The 26,980-nt window shown below is 36.6% G+C and overlaps 1 protein-coding gene and 1 non-coding gene across 21 annotated transcripts in view; both read left to right on the top strand.

The window, feature by feature from the left end:
* LOC102884495 (ATP-binding cassette sub-family A member 3) overlaps positions 1–26,980 on the top strand; it is a 114,381-nt gene that overhangs the window by 26,870 nt on the left and 60,531 nt on the right. For 17 of the 20 annotated variants that reach the window (XM_025047254.1, XM_025047260.1, XM_025047248.1 and 14 more), the window contains 4 exons: positions 4,161–4,334; positions 7,385–7,566; positions 10,929–11,066; positions 15,176–15,293. The exons of 1 other annotated variant lie outside the window; for it this stretch is intronic. In XM_025047254.1, coding sequence (XP_024903022.1) covers positions 4,161–4,334; positions 7,385–7,566; positions 10,929–11,066; positions 15,176–15,293 — 612 coding nt within the window. The remainder of the gene's footprint in view (positions 1–4,160; positions 4,335–7,384; positions 7,567–10,928; positions 11,067–15,175; positions 15,294–26,980) is intronic. 2 more of the 20 variants (XM_025047256.1, XM_025047262.1) reach the window with 2 other exon arrangements.
* LOC112480291 lies at positions 25,931–26,049 on the top strand. The gene has a single exon (XR_003046537.1). It is a non-coding gene; the product is annotated as a 5S ribosomal RNA (ribosomal RNA).

The following is a 26,980-nucleotide window of genomic DNA, read 5'->3' as shown; positions in this document are numbered from 1 at the left end:
GGCTGATGGGTATGTGAAAAGATGCTCAAAACCACTTATCAGAGAAATGCAAATCAAAACCACAATGAGGTGATCATCTTACACCTATTAGAATGGCTACTATTGAATGCCAAAGATTACAAGTGTATAAGAATGTGGAGAAATTTGAACCTTTATGCATTGTTGGTGGGCATGCAAAATGGTGCAGCCTCAATGGAAAATAGTGCGGAGGTTTTGGTAGAGTGGCCTTGTGTAGTAGATATGCTGTGGGACCTAGTGGCACAGTCTTCCCTGGTCACCTGAGCTAGTTGCTCCAGGTGTGTCCCTTGTATGGCTTGTATGTGCTCTCCTGTTGTGGTTGAGCCTTGGTTGCTCTTTGCACGTCTGTGAGAGGGATTGAACCTTGGGCTGATTGATTGTGAGGAATGGCTGGTGAGGGGCTGACTCTGTGGAGCGGGATTTACTTTAGCAGAACTCTGGTGCCTGCCCAGTCCACCCTTTGGGTGTGTTGTCCTTAGATGCAGCCCTGGGTGGTGCTCCAGAGTGGTCTGAAGCTGGCCACCGGGTGTGCTAGGCCCAAGGCCCCACGATAGGCCAAGTTCAGCTGCAGCCTATTCCTTTTCTAGGGCCATCTGGCATGAGCCACCAAGCTATCTTCAGGTGGCCACCACTTGCTCTGGGCTTAGAGGTGCCTAGAGAGGCCAAGCCATGAACTGAAGCTGGCTCCTGCTAGTGCTGGGCTTGAGGCTGCTCAGTGACAGGTACAGGACACGCCAAGACCAGATGCTACTTACTTGAGGTTTGTGAACCTTTGAGAGATTTTAGGAAAGTCTGCTCCATGAATCAAGACAGGTTGTTTGTATGGAAAAGCCACTGGAAGTGGCTTAGGTGAGCCCAGAAGTTGGGTGGGGCAGTCTCAAGGAATCACTAGGGCAGGGTAATGAGTGTTAGCCAGGTTGATGAAGACTCAGATATGGTTGCCTCCTGTGTCTGCACACTGGAAAGGAGAGGGCTCAACAAAGGAAAGTGGTGGCTTCAGCCAGCACTTCTGTCTGGGAGAAAACTGCATGTCCCTGGCATTGCTGCCTCAGTGCTGGAGCTCAGAGAGAGTGAGTCCATCAGCGAGTAAGACTACACACAAGCCCTTTAAGAGGAACCCCTGGCTCTCCATCAGCCCTCTGTCTAATTCAGCCACAATCTCCATTGGATTTAACAGCCAGAAGTTGTGGGAACTTCTTATCCCAGCACTAGAACCCTGGGCTGGGAAGCCTGATGTGGGACTGGGACCCCTTGTTCCTCCACTGAGACCTCCGCAGCCAAGATAGTCCTCCCAATTTTTAACCTCCACACGTGCTTGTGAGACCAGCTCGTTCGGCATTTCCGCCCCTCCTACTGGTCTTGGGGTGGCTTCTTCTGTATGTCCTTAGTTGTAGGACTCAGCTAGACTTCAGGTGATTCTCAGTGATGGTTGTTCTGTAGTTTAGTCATAATTTTGATAGGCTGTGAGAGGAGGCCAGCACAATGTTTATCTACTTCACCTTCTTGACTAGAAATCTGCATTAAGAATTCTCGATTTACACTCTCTTTTCTTCAGCAGTTCAAATATACCTTCTGGCCTCCAAGATTTCTGATGAGAAGTCTACTGATAATCTTATTGAGGATCTTTTACATGTGACAAGTACCTCTTCTTGCTGCTTTCTCTGTTTGCTTTTAGCTTTCAACAGTTTGATTATAATGTGTCTTCATGTGGGTCACTTTGAGGTCATGGTCATGGAGTATGTTGAACTTCTCGGATGTTTATATTCATGTCTTCATCAAATTTGGGAAATTCTTAGCCACTATTTCATCTAATCTCTCCTTCATTCTCTTTTCTTTTTCTTGAACTCCCACAAGGCATATGTTGATCTACTTCATGGTGTACCACAGGTTCCTATGCTGTTTACCTTTCCTCAATCTTTTTACTTTATATTCTTCAGAAATAATCATTTCAGTTGTACTGTCTTCAAGTTCACCTCCACACGTGCTTGTGAGACCAGCTCGTTCGGCATTTCCGCCCCTCCTACTGGTCTTGGGGTGGCTTCTTCTGTATGTCCTTAGCTCTTTATTCTACCTATGAAAATTTGATTTTGAAGCTAATAGGATCATTTCGAAGAAACCAATTATCCCTAAACCCAGGCCACGTCCTTGTTCTTGACGATGCATTCCTTGAAGCCTCTGTCTCCATCTCCAGACCTTGTCACGCAGTAGGGTAGAAAGAGGACGCGGCATTATTCTACCTATGAAAATTTGATTTTGAAGCCCTCTAGTGAATTTTTCATTGCTCTTACTGTATTATTCAGCTCCAGAAATTTTTTTGTTCTTTTTTATGTTTTCTACGATTTTATTGGTATTTCCGTTTTGTCCATACATCATTTTCTTGGGCTCCTCTTCATCTTCCTTAGTTTTGGGAGCATCGTTAGAACATTTATCTTAAACTATTAGTCTAGTAAGTCTACCATCTGATCTTTCTCAGGGACTATTGCTGTTGATTTATTCTCTTTCCTTTGGATGAGCCCTACTTGTTTCTTTAAATGCCTTGTGATATATTTCTAACTTGACATTTAAACTTAAATTTTATAATGTGGTAACACTGAAATTCAGATATTACCTCACAACTGTAAAGATGGCTATTACCCAAAAAAATCCCACAAAAGATAGCATATGTTGATGAGGATGTGAATAAAAGGGAACCCTTGTGCACTGTTGGTGAGAATGTACACTTGGTGCAGCCACTATAGAAACAGTTTTCAGGTTCCTCAAAAAATTAACAATAGAGCTACCCTATGACCCAGCAGTTGTACTTCTGGGTATATAACCAAAGGAATTACATTAGTATCTCAAAGAAATATCTGCACTCCGATGTTCATTACAGTATTATTCACAACAGCCAAGACATGGAAGCAACCTAAATATTCTTTGACAGATGAATGGATAAAGAAAATGTGGTATATACACAAAATGGAATATTATTCTATCTTAGAAGGAAATTCTGCCATTTACAACACAGATGAACCTGGAGAACATTATGCTAAGTGAAATAAGCCAGACACAGAAAGACAAATAGTACATGACACCACTTTTATAAGAAATCTAAAATAGTCAAACTTACAGAAGGAGATATAGAATGGTGGTTTCCAGAGACTGTGGGTAGAGGGAAGTAGGGAGGTATTAGTCAAGGGGTACACTGTTTCATTATGCAAGGTGAATGAATCTTAGAGATCTGCTGTACAACGTAGTGCCTATATGTAGCAAATTGTACTGTATTGTACACTTAAAATTTTGCTAAGAGGGTAGGTCTTATGTTAAGTATTCTTATACCAAAAAATACAAGGGCAGTAAGAAATTTGGAAGGTGATGGATTTCTTTATAGCATAGATTGTGTTGATGGTTTCATGGGTGTATATTTATTTTCAAACTCATCGAGTTCACATTAAATATTATAGCTTTTTGTGTGTCAGTAATACCTCAATAAGGCGATTTAAAGAAAAAAGTAATTTATAACATTATAGTTTTATTTGGGTGTTTTTACTTTTTTCATCAATATTGATTTTATATCATCTTGATGGTAAGCTTGACAAGAATAATTTTCCTAGTCTCTAGGATCCCATACTTACAGACCTCATCACATCCAACTCTCAGTAGTTATCTACTTATTCAACCATTTTTTTCTTTTGAATATCATGCTTTAGATGGGAAGCATCTGTTAAAAACTTCATCAATTGCTTCTTATTCTACTTATAATTTTAAACTCTGAAAACACTAAGTATATTCAACTTATGTTAATAGTGAAGGTGTGCATTTATTTCTTAAGCCAAGTGATCATGAATAAATTTTAGAAAGGAAAAGAAATTTTCTGTAGCACATGTATGGGCCAATCTTTGTTTAAATAACCATAAATATTTATCACACGTGGTAAATACCTTACACATTAATGCACCATATACATTAATTCATCCATTCAACACATGTTTACTGAACTTATGTAGTGTGTGCCAGACACTGGTGATACAAGGGTAAAAAAGAAAGACATTTCCTTCCCTCACACAACTTGCGTTCTTTTCCTTTATTGTAGCATAAAAAGTTATTTGTAATTTGTTGCATATTGCTTTAAACTGACCTTACAATTTCTTTCTTATTTGTAGTCCAGTTGGTTGCTTCTGCCGGAAGCATCCTATATTTTGCCAGTTTCTTTCCATTTAGATATATTGCTCAAAACTATGGAAGGATAACCCTTACTAAGAAGGTGGCTTCGTGTCTCAGCTCAAATGTTGCATTAGCACTGGGGGTTAATCTTCTGCTCAAGTTGGAAATAAGAGGTAAGTGTTTGCCTGGCAAATTTTGCCTTTGTTATTTCATTCCTAGAAATGTAGAGTAAGGCAGTATGGGTGGTACAGTGGGTGAGGAGGTAAGAAATGTTATATGAAAATCATTTATCCCCAGATTTGTTTATTTAATATGAAGGCAGTTGCGTGAACTGTAAAAAAAAACCTGAAGTGTGAAAAATTAAAAAGTTCCCATCTCTCCACAAAACCTACATTATACTCTCAAGTAAAATAATTTAAAATAATCTAACCTATAACTTGCTACATTCACCTAATACTGTATATATATTAGACTTCTTCCCACAGAGATACACTCCATTTTTTCACAAAGTTGTAAAATATTCCATTATGAAGGGATATTATAATTAACTAGTTCTCTATCAATACACTTTTAAGTGGTTTCCAATTTTTTTGCTGTTGCCCACAATAGTACACATATCTTTGCTTGTACAATGTGCATGCTAATATAAGTTCCTAGATGCAAAAATGCTCTTATAAGGTATTTATAGCTTAATTTTGATTGCTATTACAATAACCTTCAAAAAAAGAAGACCAATTTATTCTTCAATAGCACATGAGTTTTCCTATATCCTTCCCAATAATACATTACAATACCATGTAAAAAGCAAGTATAGCTTCTTTATTTCCTATAACTAATTTTCCTCCAAACTCTACATTACTGGGCTGAAGAAAATAAATGTAATGTAAGTCTAACACAATGATTTATTCAGGTTCTTCTGAATGAGTCAGTCTTTCAGACAGGTATTCTTCAAGATTATAAGTGCAGGGCTGGGGATTTATAAACCTCTTATAGTGGATGGAAATGGTGACCCCAAATCTATGTGGTGTCCTCTGAGTCTCTTGCCTCTATAATAGAGTACCTAGCCTGAGCTGAAGTGTGACTCATTACACACAGCCCATGTAGACGATGTACTGGTACCTCATCTGTTAGAAATGCGGTCTGGCCCCTTGCCCCAGCCTTCAAGTCCCCACGCAGTTCTCTGCCTTTTCCCGGCCCTCCCTGAGACTCTGGCCTTCCAAACACGTGGAAAGTTATGCAAGCTCTGTCTGACTTCTAAGGTCCAAGGAGCCAGTAGCACCGCCCCAGGCCCATTTATCTAGTGCCTCACCGCCAATACCGATGCCACCATCACACACTGCTGGATGATTTCTCCGTGGTCCCACCTGAACGTTTCTCCAGGTTTCCCTGAAACAGGAAAACCTAGGGTCCATGCACCTGTCCTCTGTCCCTGACTTTTACTCCTTTCTTGGGGTAGGGGTGCCTTTCCTCCTTCTCTTCCTTTTTAGAATGGACTTCCTTTCCAAAATGACATTTGCGTTGTTAGCTTCCCTAATTTAACGTGTTCAAGTTTGTCAGTCTTTTCCTTTAGTTTGTACACTTGTCTTATTCAAGAAATCCTTTCATACCCAGAGTCACACAGATAATAATCTTATATTTTCTTCTAAAACTTATATATTTTTATTTTTAATTTGGGATTTCAATAAGCATAGAATTGATACTTCTGTTGTGAGTTAAGAACTTAGTTTTATTTTCAGTATGAAAATCAAGCTATTACACATTTATTGGATAGTTTGTTCTCGACCGGTTTCTAATTCCACCTTTTTTTATATCAGGTTCCATATATGCGTAGATCTGTTTCTGCTGATCTTTTCCATTCTGTTAATCTTTTTCAGTCTATTTTTGCGTTAATACTACAATGGTTTTACTCATTATAGCTTTATAACAGGTCTTAATATCTGTTAGTCTTGTACCCATACCTTGCTGTTCTTCAGTTAATTCTTGTCACTTTGCTTTCCACTTGAATTTTAATCACTTTGTCAAATTCTATGAAAAATCTTGTTGGGATTTAGTGAGAATTTCATTGCACTTATTGATGAATGAGAAGGATTGGGGATATCTAATTTTCTCATTTGTAAACAAAACTCTCCTTCCAAGTAGCCAGTTAGAAGAACATACATATGATTTCTCTATGGTTTCTCGCATTAGTCTTATTTTATACATGAAGCATTAAAAATTTAGTAGAGTCGATCTAGTGAATATGGGGTTTTTATTGGCTTGATCTGCAACAGGATGTACACTTTTAGTTGTCTAATTCAGTTTTTTTATCAGATTATTTTATTTTATTTTATTTAGTGATTGTTTTCTTTCTACATTATTTATTTTCCCTTAGGAACTGCTCATGCATTTTGGGCAGAGAATTTCTCAAGTTATGGTAGACTTTCTGAAACTTATATTCTATTTCCTGTGATTTCTAATTTGCTGTTCACTGCCTCAAAATGGCTTTCATTTTGATAATCATTTTTAATTCTACTAAATACTTTTTATCTCAGACTATTACCTTTTCTTATAGCTTTCTCAAAGACCGAATGTTCATGAATATTCTTCTCATGATACAGGTCTATAGGAAAGGGAGGGCTCATGTTGAAGGAATGAGTTTCATGGGCCATTATCATCTTCACGTCTTGCCTCTTTGAATTAGGAGTTTACTACAAGCCCTCATCTTTTTTTCAGTTGTACTGCATTCCTTCTGGAAATAGAGTAAGTAGAACAACAAAGGATTGCTTGTCTTATTTTGGTGACTTCCTTTTTCTCCTTTCTATCAGTTGTATAAGCAAAACATTTTTTTCTCTTTTGCTTGGTAGTCAGTATCTGTCTCTACTGCTGTTGAATATTTTTCCAAATTTGTATATCTTGGTTATTTCAGCGGGAACTTAGCATGAGGAATAAAGTGGAAGGATAGGATCTAGTAGATCTGCTTTTGATTTGACCTTTTTGTTATTGTTATTTTTGTTTTAGTTGTTGACTGTATCTCAGTCATTCCTATTTATTTTTGTAGGTTTTGAAGGGGGGAGGGAAGAAACCAATGTTATTACATATGCCATCATTTTCTTAGATGACCTACATACTAAGGGTATCAACAAATAATTCACAGTGGCAAAATTTAGAGTATCAACAACTTTTTTTCTTTGCTATTTCAATAACAGAGCTGTCATCTATGGTAAATATCTCCTTTTTATTTCAGAAATTGGTGTTAAGTGGGATAACCTTTGGACACCAGCCAACCTTGAGGATAACCTCATCTTTGGCTATATATTGGGAATGCTTTTACTTGATGCTTTCTTATATGGCCTTGTGACCTGGTATGTAGAAACTGTCTTTCCAGGGAAGTATGGCGTGCCCCAGCCGTGGTACTTTTTCCTTATGGTGAGTTCTAATGCCGCTGTTACTATGAAAGGCCATAGTCCTTAGGAGCCTATTTCATAATATTTAGAATCAAATCAAAAGGTTAGACACAGGATCATTTTCTTCTGTATTCCAGCCATACTGAAATGCCAGCTATTTCTTGATAGACCTTAAAGGCTTCCACGTATGCAAATGCACAATATCTATGGATAAGACACTGAAACCCCCTACATTAAAAGTTGCGAGTAATACAACCCTTCTTCAGCCAAGTGGTACATAGTGGATTTGACTGGAGAATAAAGAAACCAGAAGTGTCTGTACAAGTTGTTCCCAGCCAAATTAATATGCGATGGTTTCTTAGATCCTAGTGAGAAGAGGATTAGGTATTTCCTGCATCTGTGTTCTCACCACTTGCTTCTTTTCAACTGTTAGACCAGTGTACTTGGAGTAGGGGAACATCTGCGTTTTGCTCTCGGGGCTCCCTTACCATTTCTGCATAAAATACATTACAAAGAAGATATTCTGACCAGGTGACATAAATACATTGGCTGGGACCTGATTTTTGAGTAATTCCATTTTGTTCCTGTTCCTCAAACACTAGCATTTAAAAAAGTTTTTGCTTCTAAACCCTGGGGATTCAAATCGTACATAAATTTGTTACAGAATAGAATCCCTGAAAGTATACTACAGCTTTCTCTATCTAACAGAATAAACCAAGCCAAAGCGTTTCCAAGTTCTTTCAGTGCCTCATTTTTCTTTTTCGCATTTAAATTTTTCATTCAGATGAAATTCACATAACTTAAAATTAACCATTTTAAAGCAGACAAATCAGTGGCATTTAGTACATTTACAATGTACATGCACATATCTAGTTGCAAAATATTATTACCCAAAAATAAAACCTTGTATCCATTAAGAAGTCACATTCTATTTTTCCCTATCCTAAGCCCCTAGCAAGCACTAATCAGCTTTCTTTTTATATGTATTTACCTGTTCTGGATTGTCCTATAAACAGACTCATGCAATACGTGGCCATTTGTGTCTGGCTTCTTTCACTGCGCATAGTGTTTTTGAGGTTTATCCATGGTTGCTGAATAATATTCCATTGTATATATAGAGAGCAATTCCTTTATTAATCTCTAGTTGGATACATGGGACATCTTCTGGCTATTTGAATAGTTCTGCTATGAATATCTCTATACAAGTACTTATTTGAATATCTGTTTCAGTTCTTTTGGAACTACACCTAAGAGTAGAATTGCTAGTTCATGTGCTAATTGTATGTTTAATGTTTTCAGGAACCATGAAACTGTTTTTCCACAGTGGCTGCACCACTTTACATTTCCATAAGCAATGTGCCCGGGTTCCAGTTTCTTCACAAATACTTGTTATTCTCCTTTTTTTCTTCTGTTATAACCATTCTTGTGGATATAAAGTGGTATCGTGGTTTTTGTTTGTATTTCTCTAATGACAAATGATGTTGAGGTCTTTTCATGTGCTTGTTAGCCATTTGTATATATTCTTTAGAGAAATGTCTATTCAAGTCCTGTGCCCATTTTTTAATTGGGTTGTCTTTTTATATATTTGGGAAACTAGAACCTTTATCAGATACATGATCTGTAAATTTTTCTTCCATTCTGTGGGTTGTTTTTTCATTCTTTTGATAGTGTCCTTTCAAGCACAAAAGTTTTTAATTTTGATTTAATCTAATTTATCCATTTTTCTTTTGTTGCTTGTGAAGTTAGTGTCATATCTAAAGAATCATTGTCAAATCCAAGATCACGAAGATTTACCCATATGTTTTCTTCTAATAGTTTAGTGGTTTTATCTCTTATATTTAGATTCTTGATCAATTTTGAGTTAATTTTTATGTAGCAAGAGGTAGGGATCCAACTTCATTCTTCTGTATGTAGATATTCTGTTGTCCCAACACCACTCTTTGTCCCCATTGAATGGTCTTAGCACACTTGATGAAAATCAATTGGCCATAGATGTATAGGTTTATTTCTGGACCCTCAATTTTATTCGTTTGGCCTATATATGTATACTTACTCCAGTACCATGTTATTTTGATAGCTGTAGTTTTATAGTAAATTTTGAAATCTGGAAGTGTGAGTCCTTCAACTTTATTCTTTTTTTCAAGATTGTTTTGACTATTAGGGGTCCCTCACAGTTCCATATGAACCTGAGTGTCAGCTTTTTATTTCTGCAACAGTGGCCACTGGAATTTTTATAGGGATTACATTGTGTCTGTTGATTATTTTAAGTAGTATTGCCATATGAAAAACATTTTTCAGTCCACGAACTTTCTATTTATATATCTTCTTTAAATTCTTTCAGCATGGTTTTATAGCTTTTAGTGTGTGAGTCTTTCACCTCTTTAGTTAACTTTCTTCCTAACTATTTTGCTCTTTTGGATGCTTCTGTAAATGGAATTGTTAATTTTCTTTTTGGATTGTTTGTTGATGGTATGTAAAAACACAGCTGAGTTTTGCATGTTGATCTTGCACCCTGCATCTTTACTGAGTTTAGTAGCTCTGGTAGTATGTATTAGGAGGACTCTTTGGGCTTTTCTATATGTAGAAATATGCGTATCATGTCACCTTCAAATATAGATAGTTTACGTCTTCCTTTCCAATTTGGATGCCTTTTGTTTTTTTCCTTGCTTCATTGCTCTGGCTAGAACTCTCAGTACAGTGGTGAATAGAAGGGGTGGAGGCAGGCATCCTTGTCTCGTTCCTGATTTTAGAGGTAAAGCTTTCAGTTTTTCACTACTGAATATAATATTAGCTATAGATTTGTCATAAATGTCCTTTGTCATTTTGAGAAAGTTTTCTTCTATTCCTAGTTTTCTGCATTTTTTTTAAATCATGAAACACTTTGTCAAAGGCTTTGTTTGCATCAATTGAAACAAATATGTGGGTTTTTACATTTGTTCTATTAATGTGATATATTGCATTGATTGATTTTTATAGGTTGAACTACCACTGCATTCCTGGGATAAATCCCACTTGGTCATGATGTATAATCCTTTTGATATGCTATTGGATTCAGTATGCTAGCATTTGGTTGAAGGTTTTTACATCTGTATTCATAAAGGATATTGCTCTGTAGTGTCTTTCCTCATGTTACCATTATCGGGCTTTGAAAGAGTTAGGAAATATTTCCTCCTCTTACACTTTTTGAAAGGCTTGAAAAAAAGATTTTTATTTATCTTGTTTAAATGTTGTGGTAGAATTCACCAGTGAAACCAACTGGTCCTGCAGTTTTCTTTGTTGGGACGTTTCGATCACTGATTCATTTGCTTGTTATAGGCCTGTTCAGATGGAGTGCTTCGTATCTTAATGCTCATTTTGGTAATTACATTTTGGCTTTCTTTGTAGCGCTCATACTGGTTTGGCCAACCAAGACTTAGAAGGGGAAAAGAAGAAATGGAAAGCTGTGAGAGAACTCGAAACAAATATTTCGAGGTTGAACCTACTAGCTTGGTGGCAGGTATCCAGATCAAACATTTGTACAAGGTATTGTTTCAAAGAGAAAGCCCATTATCAGTGCCCACCCAGAGATCCTGGGCAGGCCGGTTGGCAGGGCCCATGTGTTGGTCAGACACCTGGGTCCACAGGCAGGCAGTCCTAGTGCCAGAGTCTGCAGATGGTTGGGCATGGTACCAGGGTCCATGGGCGGGCATAGCGTCAGAGTCCACAGGTGAGCCTGGTTACTCCACCTCTGTTTTAGTTCATGTCGTTTGCCTGGTATATTTTCCCCATTCTTTTACTATTAACCTATTTGTGTCTTAATAATTGAAGTCAGAGTCCACAGGTGAGCCTGGTTACTCCACCTGTGTTTTAGTTCATGTCGTTTGCCTAGTATATTTTCCCCATTCTTTTACTATTAACCTATGTGTGTCTTAATAATTGAAGGACATGTGTGTGTGTGTGTGTGTGTGTGTGTGTGTGTGTGTGTGTGTGTGTGTGTGTAGTTCATTCTTTATATATATGGTTCTCTATAGTTCATGTCTGATAATTGGTGCCTTTAAATTGAGGTGTTCAGGCCATTTGCATTTAATGTGATCATTGTAATACTGGTACGGTTTCTGTTTATCATCCCACTATTTGATTTCTGTTTCTACCACATATACTTTGTTCACCTTCTCCTCTTTTCCTGTCTTCTCTTGGATTAATTGATTATTTTTCTGAGATTCTATTTTATCTCCTTTTTTTTGGTATTAACTATTTCCATTTTAAATATTTTGATGGTTTCTCTTTGATACGTTACACAACTTTTAATTATTACAGTCTTCCTTCAAATGGTATTATATCGTTTCACTTGCAATATAAGAACCTCACATTAGTTATATTTTAATTTTTACATTCAGAGCCTTCCTGCTGCTATTTTTATACATTTTACTTATGCATATGTTATAAAACCCACAATGTATTGTTATCATCGTGCTTAATTTTTCAGTTACATATTAAGAAAATTGAAAAGAATGTGATATATAATTACCAATTTAGTTCATAATTCCAGTGTTCTCCATTCCTTTGTTCATATCTAGATTTCCATCTGGTAGCATTTTCCTTCTGCCTGAGACTAGCTTTGACCTTTCCTTTAGTTCAGGTCTGCTAGGGATTAATTCTTTCAGATTTTCTGTGTCTAAAATAGTCTTTATTTTATCTTTACTCTTGAAAGATATTGTCACTGGATATAGAATGTTAGGTTAAGGATTATATTTCGCCACTGTCTGTTCACATGCATTGTTTCTAATGAAATATCTACTTTAATGTTTATCTTTTTTTCTTGAATGTATGATTCTTTTTTTCTGACACCTTTCAAGGTGTTTCTTTAGCAATGGTTTTATGCAGTTTGATGATGCTTCTTGGTTAGTCTGTTGAACTTCTTGAATGTGTAAGTTTATTGTTATCAAATTTGGAAAAATTTTGGCTATTATTTGTTTAGTTATCTTTATGTCCAAAACCATTTTGGGGACTTCAACTACAATTTATGATACCATTGGAATTTGTATGTATCACAATTTGATGTTGCTTTGTTTTTTTAGATACTTATTTCTTCAGTTTATGTTTGACTTTGTATTGATATGTCTTCAAGTTAGCTGTTTTTTCTTTCACAATGTCTAATCTACTGCCAATCCTACTAAGTATATGTTCATTTTAGAAATTACAGTTTGTATCTCTAGAAGTTCTGTTATTTTTAAAATATCATCATATCTTTTTCAATAGATGGCATACACTCAATCATTTTGATGTGTTTGCACATTTTAACGTGTGTCTGTTCTAGGTTGATTTCAGCTGATTGATTGATTTCTTCATTATGGGTCATATATTCCTGCTTCTTTACATTTTTGGGTTTCGAATATTTCTCTATTCCATGAAATACTCTTGATCTTTATTTTTGGAAGAATTAAGTTACTTTAAAATAGTTTTATTCTTTCATGTCTGCTTTGCTTAGTCTACAGTTAATTATTCCCTACTATTGAGGCAACACTGTTTTTTGTAATCTACTCAATGGCCTATGAATCTCAAAATTTTCTAGTCTGGCTGGTGGGAACAAGCACCCTTCCTGGCCCTAGCGGAGTGCCAGGGAATGTTTCCTCTAATTCTTAAATGGTTCTTTCTCCAGCCTCAGGTGGTTTCCTCTCATGCCTACATTGATCGTTTCTTATCTGAATACTCTAGGAGAACCCACTGTAGATCTCCAGCTTTTTCTCTGCAGGCATCTGTCTCCTCTTCAATATTCTGTCCCTCCACCTCGCTAAACCCTCAGTTTCCTATCTTTGACTCAAGTAGACTGAGTTACTCATGGCTTCGAAGCAATCTAGGTAAGCTGGGGCAATCATGGGGCTTACGTTATTTGTTTTTCAGCTCTCAGTAATTATCCTTTGCTGCCTGATGTCTGTTATAAATATTTGTTTCATATGTAATACCATCACACCTTGCATTTTTCACGCTCTTTGCTTTATTCATTATGTTGATCATAATCCATAATTTTTATGGACCTTTACTTTTTTTCCTATCTTCCTTTACCAAGACTTCATTAAAGTAAGGACTATGTGTGACTTATTTCTAGATATATCTCTAGCATATGGCACAATGCCTCATACACAGTGGGCATTCAGTAAATAGTTTTTGAATGAAGAATGATCACCCCTGGTCTAAATTAATTAATTGGACTTGGTGATTTATTGCATACAGTAGTTAATAGTAATGGAGAAGTGTACGGTTATACTCAGGTTTCTGGTTTGTACATCTAAGTGAGATCGGGGGCCATCCACTGACCTCTAGAGTACAGTTGAGGACTATATTTTCAGGGCATGATAATGAGCAGTTTTAGACATACTGAATTTGAGATATTTGCAAATATTTAAACTTATGTCTCTGGTAGGCATTTGGAGATGTAGAGCTATCATTTTGGAAAGAGATAATGACTGAAATGGATTATAGTATTATCAGCATCTATAAGGTAATTTAATTCATAGGAGAAAATTGGATTCCCTAGGTGGTCGTTTTCAACTAGGGATGATTATGTTCCCCCAGAAGGCCTCTGATAATGTCTGGAGATATTTTGGTTGTTACAACCAAGGAAAGAGAGGGGCAGGGAGGGGAGCTGCCAGCATCTACAGGTTAGAGATCAGGAAAGCTACTAAACATCCTACAAGGCACAGGAGAGCCCTACAAAACTAAGAATTATTTAATCCAAAATGTCAATAGTGCTACTATTGAGAAGCCCAGGTCTCGGGAGAGTTTGTAGACATGCTTTCCCGAATGGTCTCTTGTCAATCTGGCAACACCCAGCACCTCTTTCTAAGGTTTCTCTTATATTGCAAAAGAGAACCCACGAACTGCATTCCCCAAAACTTTCTTTTCTGTTCACTTTCTAGTTAGGATTTGCCAGGGAACAGACAGAGACAGAGACAGATTTTAGATTCACTTAGTTGAGTTCTTTGGAACCATTTAGGATTTATAATTTCAGATCAAAATATTAGGAGTTTCCAAGAGACACTTTAGTAGAGTTTTCAGACATGTTCTGTAAAGGACTGGATAAATATTTTAGGATCCATGGGCCACATACAATGTCTGGCACATATTCTTTTTTATTACTTTTAACAAGCCTTTAAAAATGCAAAAACCATTCTTAGCTCATTGGCTGTACAAAAACAGATAATTGGCCATATTTAAGTTTGCCAACTCCTGCTTAGAATCTCAAAGAAGTTCTGGGCATGCTCTTGTGAATCATCAGACTTCTAGCTGAAACCATGGCATCAACTTTCCTGATTGTTGGTGGTGGTTTCTATAAGCTTCCCCAGCTCTTGCTACAGTTTAGTAAGCTCATAACTGCGGTTGAGTAAGGCACTCTTCATGCATAAAATATAGAGGTCTCCATTTTCATTACCAAATATAGATATATACACCACTGTGCCTTCACACTTGTTTTGACTATCTTCCTTTACTATACTAACTCAGTGCACGTGAAAATATTGTTCCTGGTTTAAAACATCTTGTTTTTACAACATGAGTTTGATGATATAATGATTCTTCTAAGGATAAGAGGATATGAGTGTTTGTCGTTCATAAGTGATATGACATGCCAAGTAATTCTTTCTTTTATCCCACAGGAATTTGGCAACAAAATAGCAGTAAACGACATGTCTTTGAATTTCTATAAAGGGCAGATTAGTATTCTTCTAGGACAATATGGGGCAGGAAAAACCACAGTCATGTCTATTCTCACAGGTATGTATTCATCTCTGTCCAGGACAGAAGTCAGGTTCTCTCTAAGACTGTAAATCAATCAACAACTTGTGTTGTTGAATATGTTGTTATTTCAGTGTTGGCGTTATTACAGTTTTAATTATTTACAACCAAGGTGCTTCAGGTAATGTAATAAATTCATTCATTTATTCAATCAAATATGTGCCAATTCTTTTTATAGGAATTGATAATATAGTGGTGATTATAAGATTGTTACACTCAATTTTATACTCTGGTGGAGATACAGACAAGAAACTTGAAACTTACACCATAAGAAGGGAGATACACCTAGGATGGTAGTTACCCATTAGAATGACACCTAACCTGTTTGGGGGATGAGGAATAGGGAAGTGACATTCAATCTGAGGCAAATAGGAGGTATAAAGGGCTACAAAGGGGAGGAAAGTAGAATATTATTGATATAAGCAAAGACCAGGAGGCTTGAAGGCAGCAAACATCTATATCACTCGATCAGATAAGTAATTTAATGGCAAAGGTGAAGCCGGATGAATAATCAAAAGGTCAAATCATAAAAGGTTTTGGGGAAGCCATGCTGTAAAGTTTAAGATTTATGCTGAGAGCAATGAGAAGCTGTAGAAGAATATTTTATGAAGATTTAGACTTTATAATAATTGCATTCACCAGTAAGGAAGAATGGTTAAGGAATACTAGGGACCATTAGGATAGTGAATCCCGTATTTTGTGTTAGGTTTGTGTAAGTCCCAGAGGCTGGAGCACGGCTGAGCTTAGTAGGTGAGTTAAAATCGCCTCTCCTTTGATGTAAAAGTGATGGGAAAACTAAGTCAGGAGGGGAAGACAATACCCACATTCTCTATTTTATGTATTTGAACTGACTCCTTCTAAATCTCAGTTAAAACTTTTCTTAAAAGAATGACTTTTTAGTTAACATTACAAGGTTATGATTTCAATTATCATTACCTTCATGATGATATATGCAAAATATATATATATATGATATATTTTACATAAGTTATCTTGGAACACACTCCATGCTTACATGTTATCACAGAACATATGCATTTTCCTGTCTGCATGTGCGTATACCCTTTCTCTCACTGGGAATGCCTAAATCAGCTCTCCACCTATTGAAATCCTATTGATACACCAAGGTGCAGCTCAAAAGCCACCTTCCAGAGCAAAATGGCAGAGGAAGTAGCTCCAAGTTCAAGTCCCTCCACAGACAAAATTGATAAACAAGCAGGAAAGTGTCAACTCTGGAAACAGGGAAAGATTCACAGCAATCAGGCAATGCTAAATGAAGAAAAAGGCAACTTATAAACAGTAGGGTGGCGGGGGCAGTGGGGTGGCAGCATCGGCCATGAGGTGGACTTGGAAGCTCCAGCCCTCATTCCCTTAGAGACATGAGTTAACAACAGTATGCAGATAAAAATACCTTCTTAAAGAACCCTGGAAACCAGTTCGGCAGCTACGACATGCAGATGAGTGCATAGTCAATATCAAAAGGGTAAGAAGTTTGTGACCTTTTCTCACCCTGATCCTTTTCCCCATATGACATGGCATGATCAGGAAGAAACTTCCCAATTCAAACCTCCTCCCTTGAAACAGAAAGAAAAGCCTGGAACTTGCATCCAGCGTTCCAGTGTCTAATGGAATACTGATGGGAGTGACAGCATGGTGTGATGCCAGGTCTGGATCCACAGAAAAAAGGGGCAAGCTCTGCAGTACTTTGAAACGCTTTAGATCAACAGGAAGTCTGAAGATCCACAGACAAGTGTCAAGGGAGCAACAGAGTATAGGCCAAGAAATAACAGTAGACACTGAAACAAACTTCCAAGCTGCTTAGAAAAATGGAGACAGTTAAAAGCAGCTGTATATACTGGAGTAAAAGCATATATATATGCACAACCTCAGAGAAGACACATCCCCAGGAAAGGTTTGCAAGTTCCTAAAACCTCTAGCTGGGCCGACTGCATGAAGCCAGTCCATAAAGACTGGGTGAAGTGTCTGTTTTTAAATATTCAGAGCACAACAGAACCTCACAAGGCAACAAGGAAACATGCCACAATCAAAGGAACAAAATAAAGCTCCAGAATCTGACCCTTGAGAAACACAGATATCTGAGGTGCATAATAAAAAGTCATCATAAAGGTGTATAACGATAAAAAAGAGAACACAACAAAATGAAATGAGGAAAATGATGCATGAACAAAATTAAAATACTAACAAATTATTTTTAAAAACCCAAACAAATTGTGGATATGAAAAATATAACTAAATTGAAAAAAATTCATTAGAGGGTTTCAGCAACAGACTTGATCAGGCAGAAAAAAAGAATCAACAAAGTTGAAGACATGTCATTTGAAATTATCAAGTCAGAAGTGTAAAAAGGAAAAAAGATGAAAAGTGAAGAGAGCTTAAGTGACTTATGGAATATCATCAAGCAGACCACTATGTGCATTATGGAAGTCAGAATGAGAGAGAGAAACACGGTGGTTATTTGAAGAAATAATGGCTAAAAACTTGCCAAATTTGAGAAAAGAAATAGACATACAAATTCAAGAAGATCAAGAAACTACAAGTAAGATAAACTGTTAATGAAACCCACAATGAGATTCACTATGATCAAACTAAAAATTCAAAAAGGGAAGATCTTGAAGGGAGCAAGAGAAAAAAAAAACTGCAACCAAGAAATCTGTCAAAACTGCGCTTCAAAAGTGAGGGGAAATTTAAGATTTTTCTCAGTTAAACAAAGTTGAAAGAATTTATTACTATCAGACCTCTCCTACAAGAAATGCTATAAGGAGTCCTTCAAGTTGAAATGAACACTAGACAGCAACACAAAGCCACATCAAAATATAATCTCTGATAAAGGTAAATATATGAACAAATGTAGAAAACTATTGTAATTTAAGTGCTTAAATCTACTTTATCATATAGAACTTTTCTTATTAAATGTTATTGGGGGTGACATTGATCAATAAAATCAAATAAATTTCAACAGGACGTCGTATATATATTGCATTGTGCGTTTACCACCCAGAGTTAGATTTCCTTGCATCATCAAATATTTAACCCCTTTGAGTCCATATATGTCCCCTCTCCCCTGCTTCCCTCTGGTAACCACTAATCCCCTGTCTGTGTCCATGGGTCTCTGTTTGTCATGTTTGTTGCTTTCAATTTTATATACTACATAAGAGTGAAGTCATGTGGTTATCAGCTTTTTCTATCTGACTTACTTCACTTAGCATGATTATCTCAAGATCCATCCATGTTGTCGCAAATGGCAGTATTTCATCTCTTCTTATGGCTGAGTAATATTCCATTGTATGTATGTACCACAGCGTCTTTATCTCATTATCTGTCGTAGGACACTTCAGTTGCTTCCACTGTGAATAATGCTGCTGTGAAGGTCAGGGTGCATATATAAATGTTTTCAGGTTTTTTGGATAAATACCCAGAAGAGGGATTGCTGGATCATATGGTAATTCAATTCTTAGTTTTTCGAGAAACCTCCATACTGTTTTCCATAGTGGTTGTACCAATTTGCATTCCCACCAGCAATGTATGAGGGTTCCTTCTTGCCCACAACCTCTTATTACTTGTCCTGTTGATGATAGCCATTCTAGCAGGTGTGACACAGTATCTCATTGTAGCTTTGATTTGCATTTCCCTAATAGCTAGTGAGGTTGAGCAGCTTTTCATATGTCTGTTGACCATTTGTATGTCTTGGGAGAAGTGTCTGTTCAGGTCCTCTGCCCATTTTTTTTAATTGGATTGTTTGTATTTTTGTTGTTATTGAGTTGTATAAGTTCTTTGTATATTTTGGATATTAGGCTCTTATCAGAGGCGTTGTTTGCAGATATATTCTCCCATTCGGATGGTTGTCTCTGCTTTGTTGATGGTTTCTTCTGCCGTACAGAAGCTTTTTAGTTTGACATCGTCTCATTCATTTATTTTTGCTTTTACTTTCCTTGCCTTTGAGGTCAAAATCATAAAATCCTCTCTAAGACCAAGGTCTATGAGTTTAGTACCTATGTTTTCTTCTATGCAATTTATTGATCCAGGACTTATAGTCGGGTCCTTAAACCATTTTGAGTTAATTTTAATGTGTGGTGATAGAGAACAGTCAAGATTCAACCTTTCGCAGGTGGCTTTTCAGTTTTCACAGCACCATTTATCGAAGAGGCTTTCCTTTCTCCACTGTATGTTTTTGGCTTTTTTGTCGAAAATTATTTGCCCATATAACCAGGAATTTACTTCTGAACTCTTGATTCTGTTTCATTGGTCTGCGTGTCGTCTGTTCTTCTGCCAATGCCATGCTCTTTTGATTAGTATCACTTCGTAGTATACTTTGAAGTCAGGCTGAGTGATACCTCTGGCCTTGTTTCTTTTTCTCAGGATTGCTTTGGCTATTCAGGGTCTTTTGTGATTTCATACAAATCTGATAATTTTTCATTCTGTTTCTTTAAAAAAAAATGCCATTGGGATTTCGTAGGAGATTGCATTAAATCTTAGCTATGTTGATTCTTCCAATCCATGAACATGGAATATCTTTTCATTTCTTTGTGTCTTCTTCAATTTCTTTTAATAGTGTCTTATAGTTTTCAGTGTATAGGTCCTTTACATTTTTGTTAAATTTATTCTTTTTATTGCAGTTGCAAAATTAATTGTTTTTTTATTTTTCTGAAAATTTATTATTAGATTGTAGGAATGCTATGGATTTTTGAACATTGATTTTGTATCTTGAAACTTTACTGTATTTATTATTTCTAATAGTTCTTTAGATTTCCCATATAGAGAATCTTTAGGATTTTTAGAGTTTATAACCATGTCATCTGCAAAAAGTGACAGTTTGACTTCTTCAGTCCCTATTTGGATGTCTTTTATTTCTTTCTTTTGCTCGATTGCTCTCTCTAGGACTTCCAGTACTATATTGAATAATAGGGCTGATAGCAAACAGCCTTTTCTTGTTCCTGATCTTAGAGAGAAGGTTTTTCATTTTTCACCACTAAGTATGATGTTAGCTGAGGGTCATCGTATTTGGCCTCTATTATGATAAGGTACTTCTATACCCATTTTATTAAGTGTTTTAATCATAAATGGATGCTGTATCTTATCAAATGCTTTTTCTGCATCTATTGATGTGATCATATGATTTTTATTCTTTATTTTGTTTATGTGGTGAATCACATTAATCCACTTTGCATATGTTAAATTATCCCTGTGCCCCTGGGGTGAGGTCCACATGATCATGGTGTATAATCTTTTCAATGTGTCGTATTTGATTTGCTAGTATTTTGTTTAGGATTTTTGCATCTGTATTTATCAAAGATACTGGGTCTGTAGTTTTTTTACATGTATTACCCTTACCAGGTTTTGGTATCAGGGTAATGTTGGCCTCATAAAATGAATTAGGAAGTAGCACATCTTCAGTTTCTTGGAAGAGTTTGAGGAGGACAGGTATTAAATCATCTTTGAATGTTTGGTAGAATTCACTGGTAAAGCCATCTGCTCCTGGACTTTTACTTTTGGGGAGGTTTTTGATGATTGTTTCAATTTCCATACTGTTGATCGGTCTGTTTAGGTTTTCCAGTTCTTCATGATTCAGTCTAGGAACATTAATTTCTAAGAATTTGTCCATTTTTCTAGGTCGTTAAATTTGGTGTCATATAATTTTTCATAGTATTCTTATATGATACTTTATATTTCGTGGTATCTGTCACAACTTCTCCTCTTTTGTTTCTGATTTTGTTTGTGTTCTTTCTCTTTTTAGTAAGTCTGGCCAGGGGTTTGTCAATTTTATTAATCTTCTTAAAGAACAAGCTATTCGTTGCATTAATTTTTTCTATTGTCTTTTTGTTCTCAATTTCATTTAATTCTGTTGTAATTTTGATTATTTTCTTCCTTCTGCTGACTTTGGGTTTTATTTGTTCTTCTTTTTCTCGTTTTTTAAGGTGTAATGTTAGGTTGTTTATTTGGTCTCATTCTCATTTCTTGAGATAGGCCTGTAATGATATGAACTTTCCTCTTATTACTGCTTTTGCTGTGTCCCAAAAGTTTTGATATGTTGTACTTTCATTCTCATTTGTTTCTATGTATTTCTTGATCTCTCCTTTTATTTCTTTGCTGACCCAGTCATTCTTTAGTAGCATGTTGTTTAATCTCTACGTATTTGTGGTTCTTTCCACTTTCTTTTTACAGTTAAACTCCAGTTTCAAAGCATTATGGTAGAGAATATGCTTAGTATGATTGCAATCTTCTTAAATTTGCTGAGGCTAGTTTTTGTATCCAAGCATGTGGTCTATGCTTGAGAATGTTCCACATGCACTAGAGAAGAATGTATAAGCTGCTATTTTGGATGAAGGGCTCTGTAAATGTTGATTATTTCCAGTTGGTCTCATGTGTCATTTAAGGGTAATACTTCCTTATTGATTTTCTGTTTGGATGATTTCTGCATAGCTGACAGTAGGGTATTTAGGTCCCCTACTATAATTGTGTTTTTGTCCGTTTCCCATTTTAGTTCTGTCAGTAGATGCTTCATTTATTTTCGTGCTACCTGCTTGGGAGCATAAATATTAATACGTATTAGGTCTTCTTGATGTATGGTTCCCTTTATCATTATAAAGTGTCCATCATTGTCTCTTTTTTACCCTTTTTATGTTGAAGTCTATTTCATCCGATGTAAGTACGGCTACTTCCGCTTTTCTCTGGATGCCATTTGCTTGGAGTATCATTTTCCACCCTTTCACTTTGAGTCTGTATTTGTCCTTGCAGTTGACATGTGTCTCTTGAAGACAGCCTGTGGTTGGCTTTGTTTTTTGATCCAGTCTTCTCCTCTGCACCCTTTCATTGGTGAGTTCAGTCCATTTACATTAAGGGTGATTATTGAACTATGAGGTTTTCCTATACCCATTTTACCTTTTGTTTTCTGGTAGCTCGGTATCTCTCCATTGTTTCTTTGTCCTTGTGTTTCTGTCTGTTATTTTAATTTTGTGGTGCTTTGTGGATTTTCCCTCTGTCCCCTCTTATGTTATGTTATATGTCTCAGTTCTGGATTTTTAGTGTGTGGTTTTCATTAAGTTTATGGATAGCGATATATACAGTAGTCCATTTTCTTCTGCATGCTCCTTATCTCCATTCCTCTTCGCGGATTTGGATCTTTACTCCCTCTCCTTTTCTGCTTTTTTTATCTCAGATTATCAGTATTTATGTTGAACATTTCTAAGTCGCAGTAGCTGTTATCTTTTTCTCTTTTTAGAATGTTTTTTTTGGGGGTGGGGGGCTTTAACCATTATGTGATATTTAAGCTTATAATACCCTGTTCTCCATAAGGGTTGCACTTTCCTGCTTCTATGTGCCTGTGAGTCATCTTACTCATATTTACTTATTTTCTGTCCTTTTGTTTCAGGTGGAATGACCCCCTTCAGTATTTCCTGTAATGCAGGCCTTGTGGTGGAGAGTTCCCTCAGCTTTTCTGTGTCTGGAAAGGTCTTTATTTCTTCTTCATATCTAAAGGAGAGCTTTGCTGGAAATATTATTCTTGGCTGGTAATTTCTTTCTTTCAATAGTTTGAATATGTGGTTCCACTCCCTCCTAGCTTATAAGGTTTATGGTGAGAAGTCTGAGAATAGTCTAATGGGTTTTCCTTTATAAGTCATCTTTTCCCTGGCTGCCTTGAGAATTCTTTTTTTGTCATTAATTTTCAATAATTTTAATATAATGTGTCTTGGAGAAGGTCTTTTCAAGTCGAGATATTGGGTGTTTTGTTTGCCTCTTGGATTCAAAGATCGTTCTTTCCATAGGTTTGGGAAATTCTCGTGGACTATTATTTTGAATATGCTCTCTGTTCTCTTCTCCCTCTCTTCTCCTTCTGGTATACCCATTCTCCTCTCCCTCCTCCCCCTCCTCCTCCCCATGTCCCTCCCCCTCCTCCTCCCTTTTTTTCTTCCTTCTGCGTCATTTCCAGATTTCTCTCTTCGATATCACTAATTCTTTCCTCCATCTGGTCAGCCATATCTCCTAAGCTTACTATTTCATTCTTCATCCCTTTTAATGTGTTCATCTCCAGAAGTTCTATTTGCTTCTTTTTTATGGTTTCAATCTTCGTTGTAAAGTCATCATTTTGTTTCATTTTGTTTATAATTTCTTGGAATTGTCAGTTAGAGTTTTCTTGTACCTTTTTGAGTTTTTTCAGACGTACAATCCTGAATTCTCTGTCATTTAAATCGCATATTACTATGTCTTTGAGCTTATTTTCTGGAGATTTTTCAGTTTCTTTCTGAGCTGCCTTGTTTGTTCGTGGTATTTGAAGGACTATTTCTCTGCCAAGGCATTAATGGGAATGTACTTTGCTTTAAAAAAAAAAAAAAGAAGAAGAAGAAGAGGAAGAACAAAAAAATTTATCGTATAGTGATCTCTAGTGGGTTGATAAGAAGGGGTTTTTCTTTTGATTTCTAGTAGGTGGTGTCCAAGCCTCTTGAATCTCTGCTTTGAGGCTAAAACTGCCCTGTGGTCTGTGATATGTGGTCTCTGTGCCTCTGCTATCAGGTCCCTCAGTCCCAGGGCTCCACTGCCATGAAAGGGTCCAATGGAGATGGGGATCTGAGTCTCTGAAGAGGTCCTGAAGTCCAGTTATTGCCCCAACAGTCAGATTCAATGTTCCATGCTTCCTTCCAGCTCAGCCTGACTGGGTGGGGTTGGGGTTGATTGGGAGAGGTCTGCAGTGTGTGTGGCTGTTTCCTTTCCCTTAGTGCTGACCCCCAGGTTTCAACTCTCTTGCTTCAATATCACCATGCCTGTCTCTGGTATTGGCTGTAGTGAATGTTTCAGTACTGGTTGCACAAATTCCCCTTGGGCTTGGAGGTGTTAGCTCTGAGATGATATTGGTGGGGAGGATGTGCTCTGGGTTGGTTGGTGGGGAGGTGCCGCCAGGCTCCATGACTCAGCCTTCAGCCTGGCAGTGGCATTTGCTAAGCCACAGCTGTCATGCCTCCACACTCAGTCTCTCCCCTGCTCTCTGCCCTGATCTTTGGGTTCTGCGGCATAGAATATGCTATATTGATCACTCAGGCAGCACTGCACTGCTCTGAGCTTCAAAAGGCCAAGACCTGGCCATGAAATGTCCCCTCCTCCTCCTCTGCAGAGAGCTGGGGCTGCGTAACACAGCTCCTCTGCTTCACTCTGTTAATCTGCCTCCCAGTCTCACGCAGATCTACCCACCTTTGGATGCTCCGATGAACAGGTCTCCCAGACATGCTGTGTGCAGGTCGTGTGTTATTTGTTGAGTTGTAGATATTCAGCTTGTATTTTAAGGGGAGAGATCTGTGTAGATTCCTCATGCCACCATATCACATAGAACTTTAAGGACAAAAACATATAAAATAACTACAAATCTATATTAATTAGTAAGCAATATATAAAGATGTAATTTGTGACATCAGTGACAAAGCAGGGCGGCGGGGCTGGGCTGCAAAGGAGTAGAGCTTTTTGTATGTGATTGAAGTTGAGTTGTCATTGGTTTAAAATTGGTTGTAATTATTTTAAGATGTTATAAGTAATCTGTATGGTAAACAAAAATATATCTATGGAGTATACACAACAGGAAATGGGAAGGTAATCGAAGAATGTCACTATAAAAAACAATCAGCGAAACACAAAGGAAGGCAGTAAAAGTGGTAGTGAGAAGCAAAAACTACGAGACAGAAAGTAATTAAACAAATGGTAATAATAAGTCCTTCGCTATCAATAATTACATTGACCAAATCGATTAAATAACCCAATCAAAAAACACAGATGGGCTAAATAGATTTTTTTAAGGATACAACTATATGTCATCGACCAGAGACTCACTTTAGATTTAAAGACACACATAAGCTGAAAGTGAAAAAATGGAAAATATGCGAATGGTAATCAAAGTAGAAGTGATGATATTGATACCAGACAAACTAGATTTTAAGTTAAACACTGTTGTAAAGTCGGAGAGAAGACATTAGATAAAGGATAAAAGATTAACTCAATAGGAAAATATAACAGTTTTAAAGATATATGCATCAAATATCAGAGTTTCTAAAAAATGAAGCAGATATTGAAAGAAAGAAAAATAGGAAGCAACACAATAATAGAATAATAGTGGGATACTTTAATATTCCACTTTCAATAATGGATATGACAACTTGGTAAAAGCTCTATAAGGAGATAAAGGACTTCAACAACACTATAGACAAGTGTACCTAACAGGTATATACAGAACACTGAACCCAGCAACAGCAGAATACACATTTTCTCAAGTGCACAGGAAACATTCTCTAGGAGAGGTCATACGTTTGTCCACAAAACAAATCTGAAACAAATTTTAAAAGAATTAAGTTATACAAAGTATCTTTTCCAATTCTGGTGGAATGAAACTAGAAATCAGTAGAAGAAAGAAAACGAAAATTCTCAAATATGTGGAAATTAAACACACCCTTAAACAACCAGTGACTCAAGGAAGAATTCAATCACAAGTAAATTAGAAAATAACTCCAGAAAATTTTAAATGAAAACACAACGTACTGAAACGTATAAGGTGTATCAAAAGCAATGCAAAGATACAGTTGTATAGTTGCAAATGTTTGCATTAAAAGAGAAGAAAAATCTTAGTCTACGGCCATGCCACCCTGAACATGCCCAATCTTGTCTGATCTCGGAAGCTAAGCAGGGTCGGGCCTGGTTAGTACTTGGATGGGAGACTGCCTGGGAATACCAGGTGCTGTAGGCATTAAAAAAAAGAAAGAGACAGAGAAGAAAAATCTCATATCAACAACCTAACTTTATACCTCAGGGAAAAAGAAAAAAGAATATCAAGTTAAACCCAAACATAGTAGAAGGAAGGATATCATAAGGATTATAATGAAGAGAAAAAAATAGAGAATAAAAAAAAATCAGGAAAAAATAAACCAGAGTTGATTTTTTTCAAAGATCAACAAAATTGGAAAAAAGAAAATTTAAAATAAGAGCTTATACATTACATCCTATGCAATCCCTAACAGAATTCCAATGGCATTTTTCACAGAAATAGAACAAATAATCCTAAAATTTGTACGAAGCCACAAAAGAGCTCCAGTAGCCAAAGCAATCTTGAGAAAGAAGAATAAAGCGGAAGTCATCAAGCTTCCTGATTTTCAATTATTACAAAGCTGTAGTCATCAAATAGTATGGTATTTGCATAAAAACACACATAGATCAGTAGAACAGAACAGAGAGCCCAGAAATAAACCCACACATATATGGTCAATTAATTTATACAAGAACTAAGAATATACAGTGGGGAAAGGACAGTATGTTCAATAAATGGTGTTGGGAAAACTGGACCACTATCTTCCACCATGCACTAAAATGAACTCAAAATGGAATAAAGACATGAACATAAGACCTGAAACCATAAAACTCCTAGAAGAAAATATAGGCAATAAGCTCCTTTACATAAGTCTTAGCTGTGATTTTGTTTTAATTTGACATCAAAAGCAAAGGCAACAAAAGCAATAATAAACAAGTGGGGCTATATCAAACTAAAAAGTGTCTGCACAACAAAGGAAACCATCAACAAAATGAAAAGCGATCTACCGAATGGGAGAAAATATTTGCAAATCATATATCTGACAAGATAGTAATCTCTAAAATATACTAAGAACTAATACAACTCAATAGCA

This window comes from Pteropus alecto, unplaced genomic scaffold (genome assembly GCF_000325575.1).
Source record: "Pteropus alecto unplaced genomic scaffold, ASM32557v1 scaffold15, whole genome shotgun sequence".
NCBI lineage: Eukaryota > Metazoa > Chordata > Mammalia > Chiroptera > Pteropodidae > Pteropus > Pteropus alecto.
Note: the sequence above shows the minus strand (reverse complement) of the source record. Positions and strands in the feature narration are given on the sequence as shown.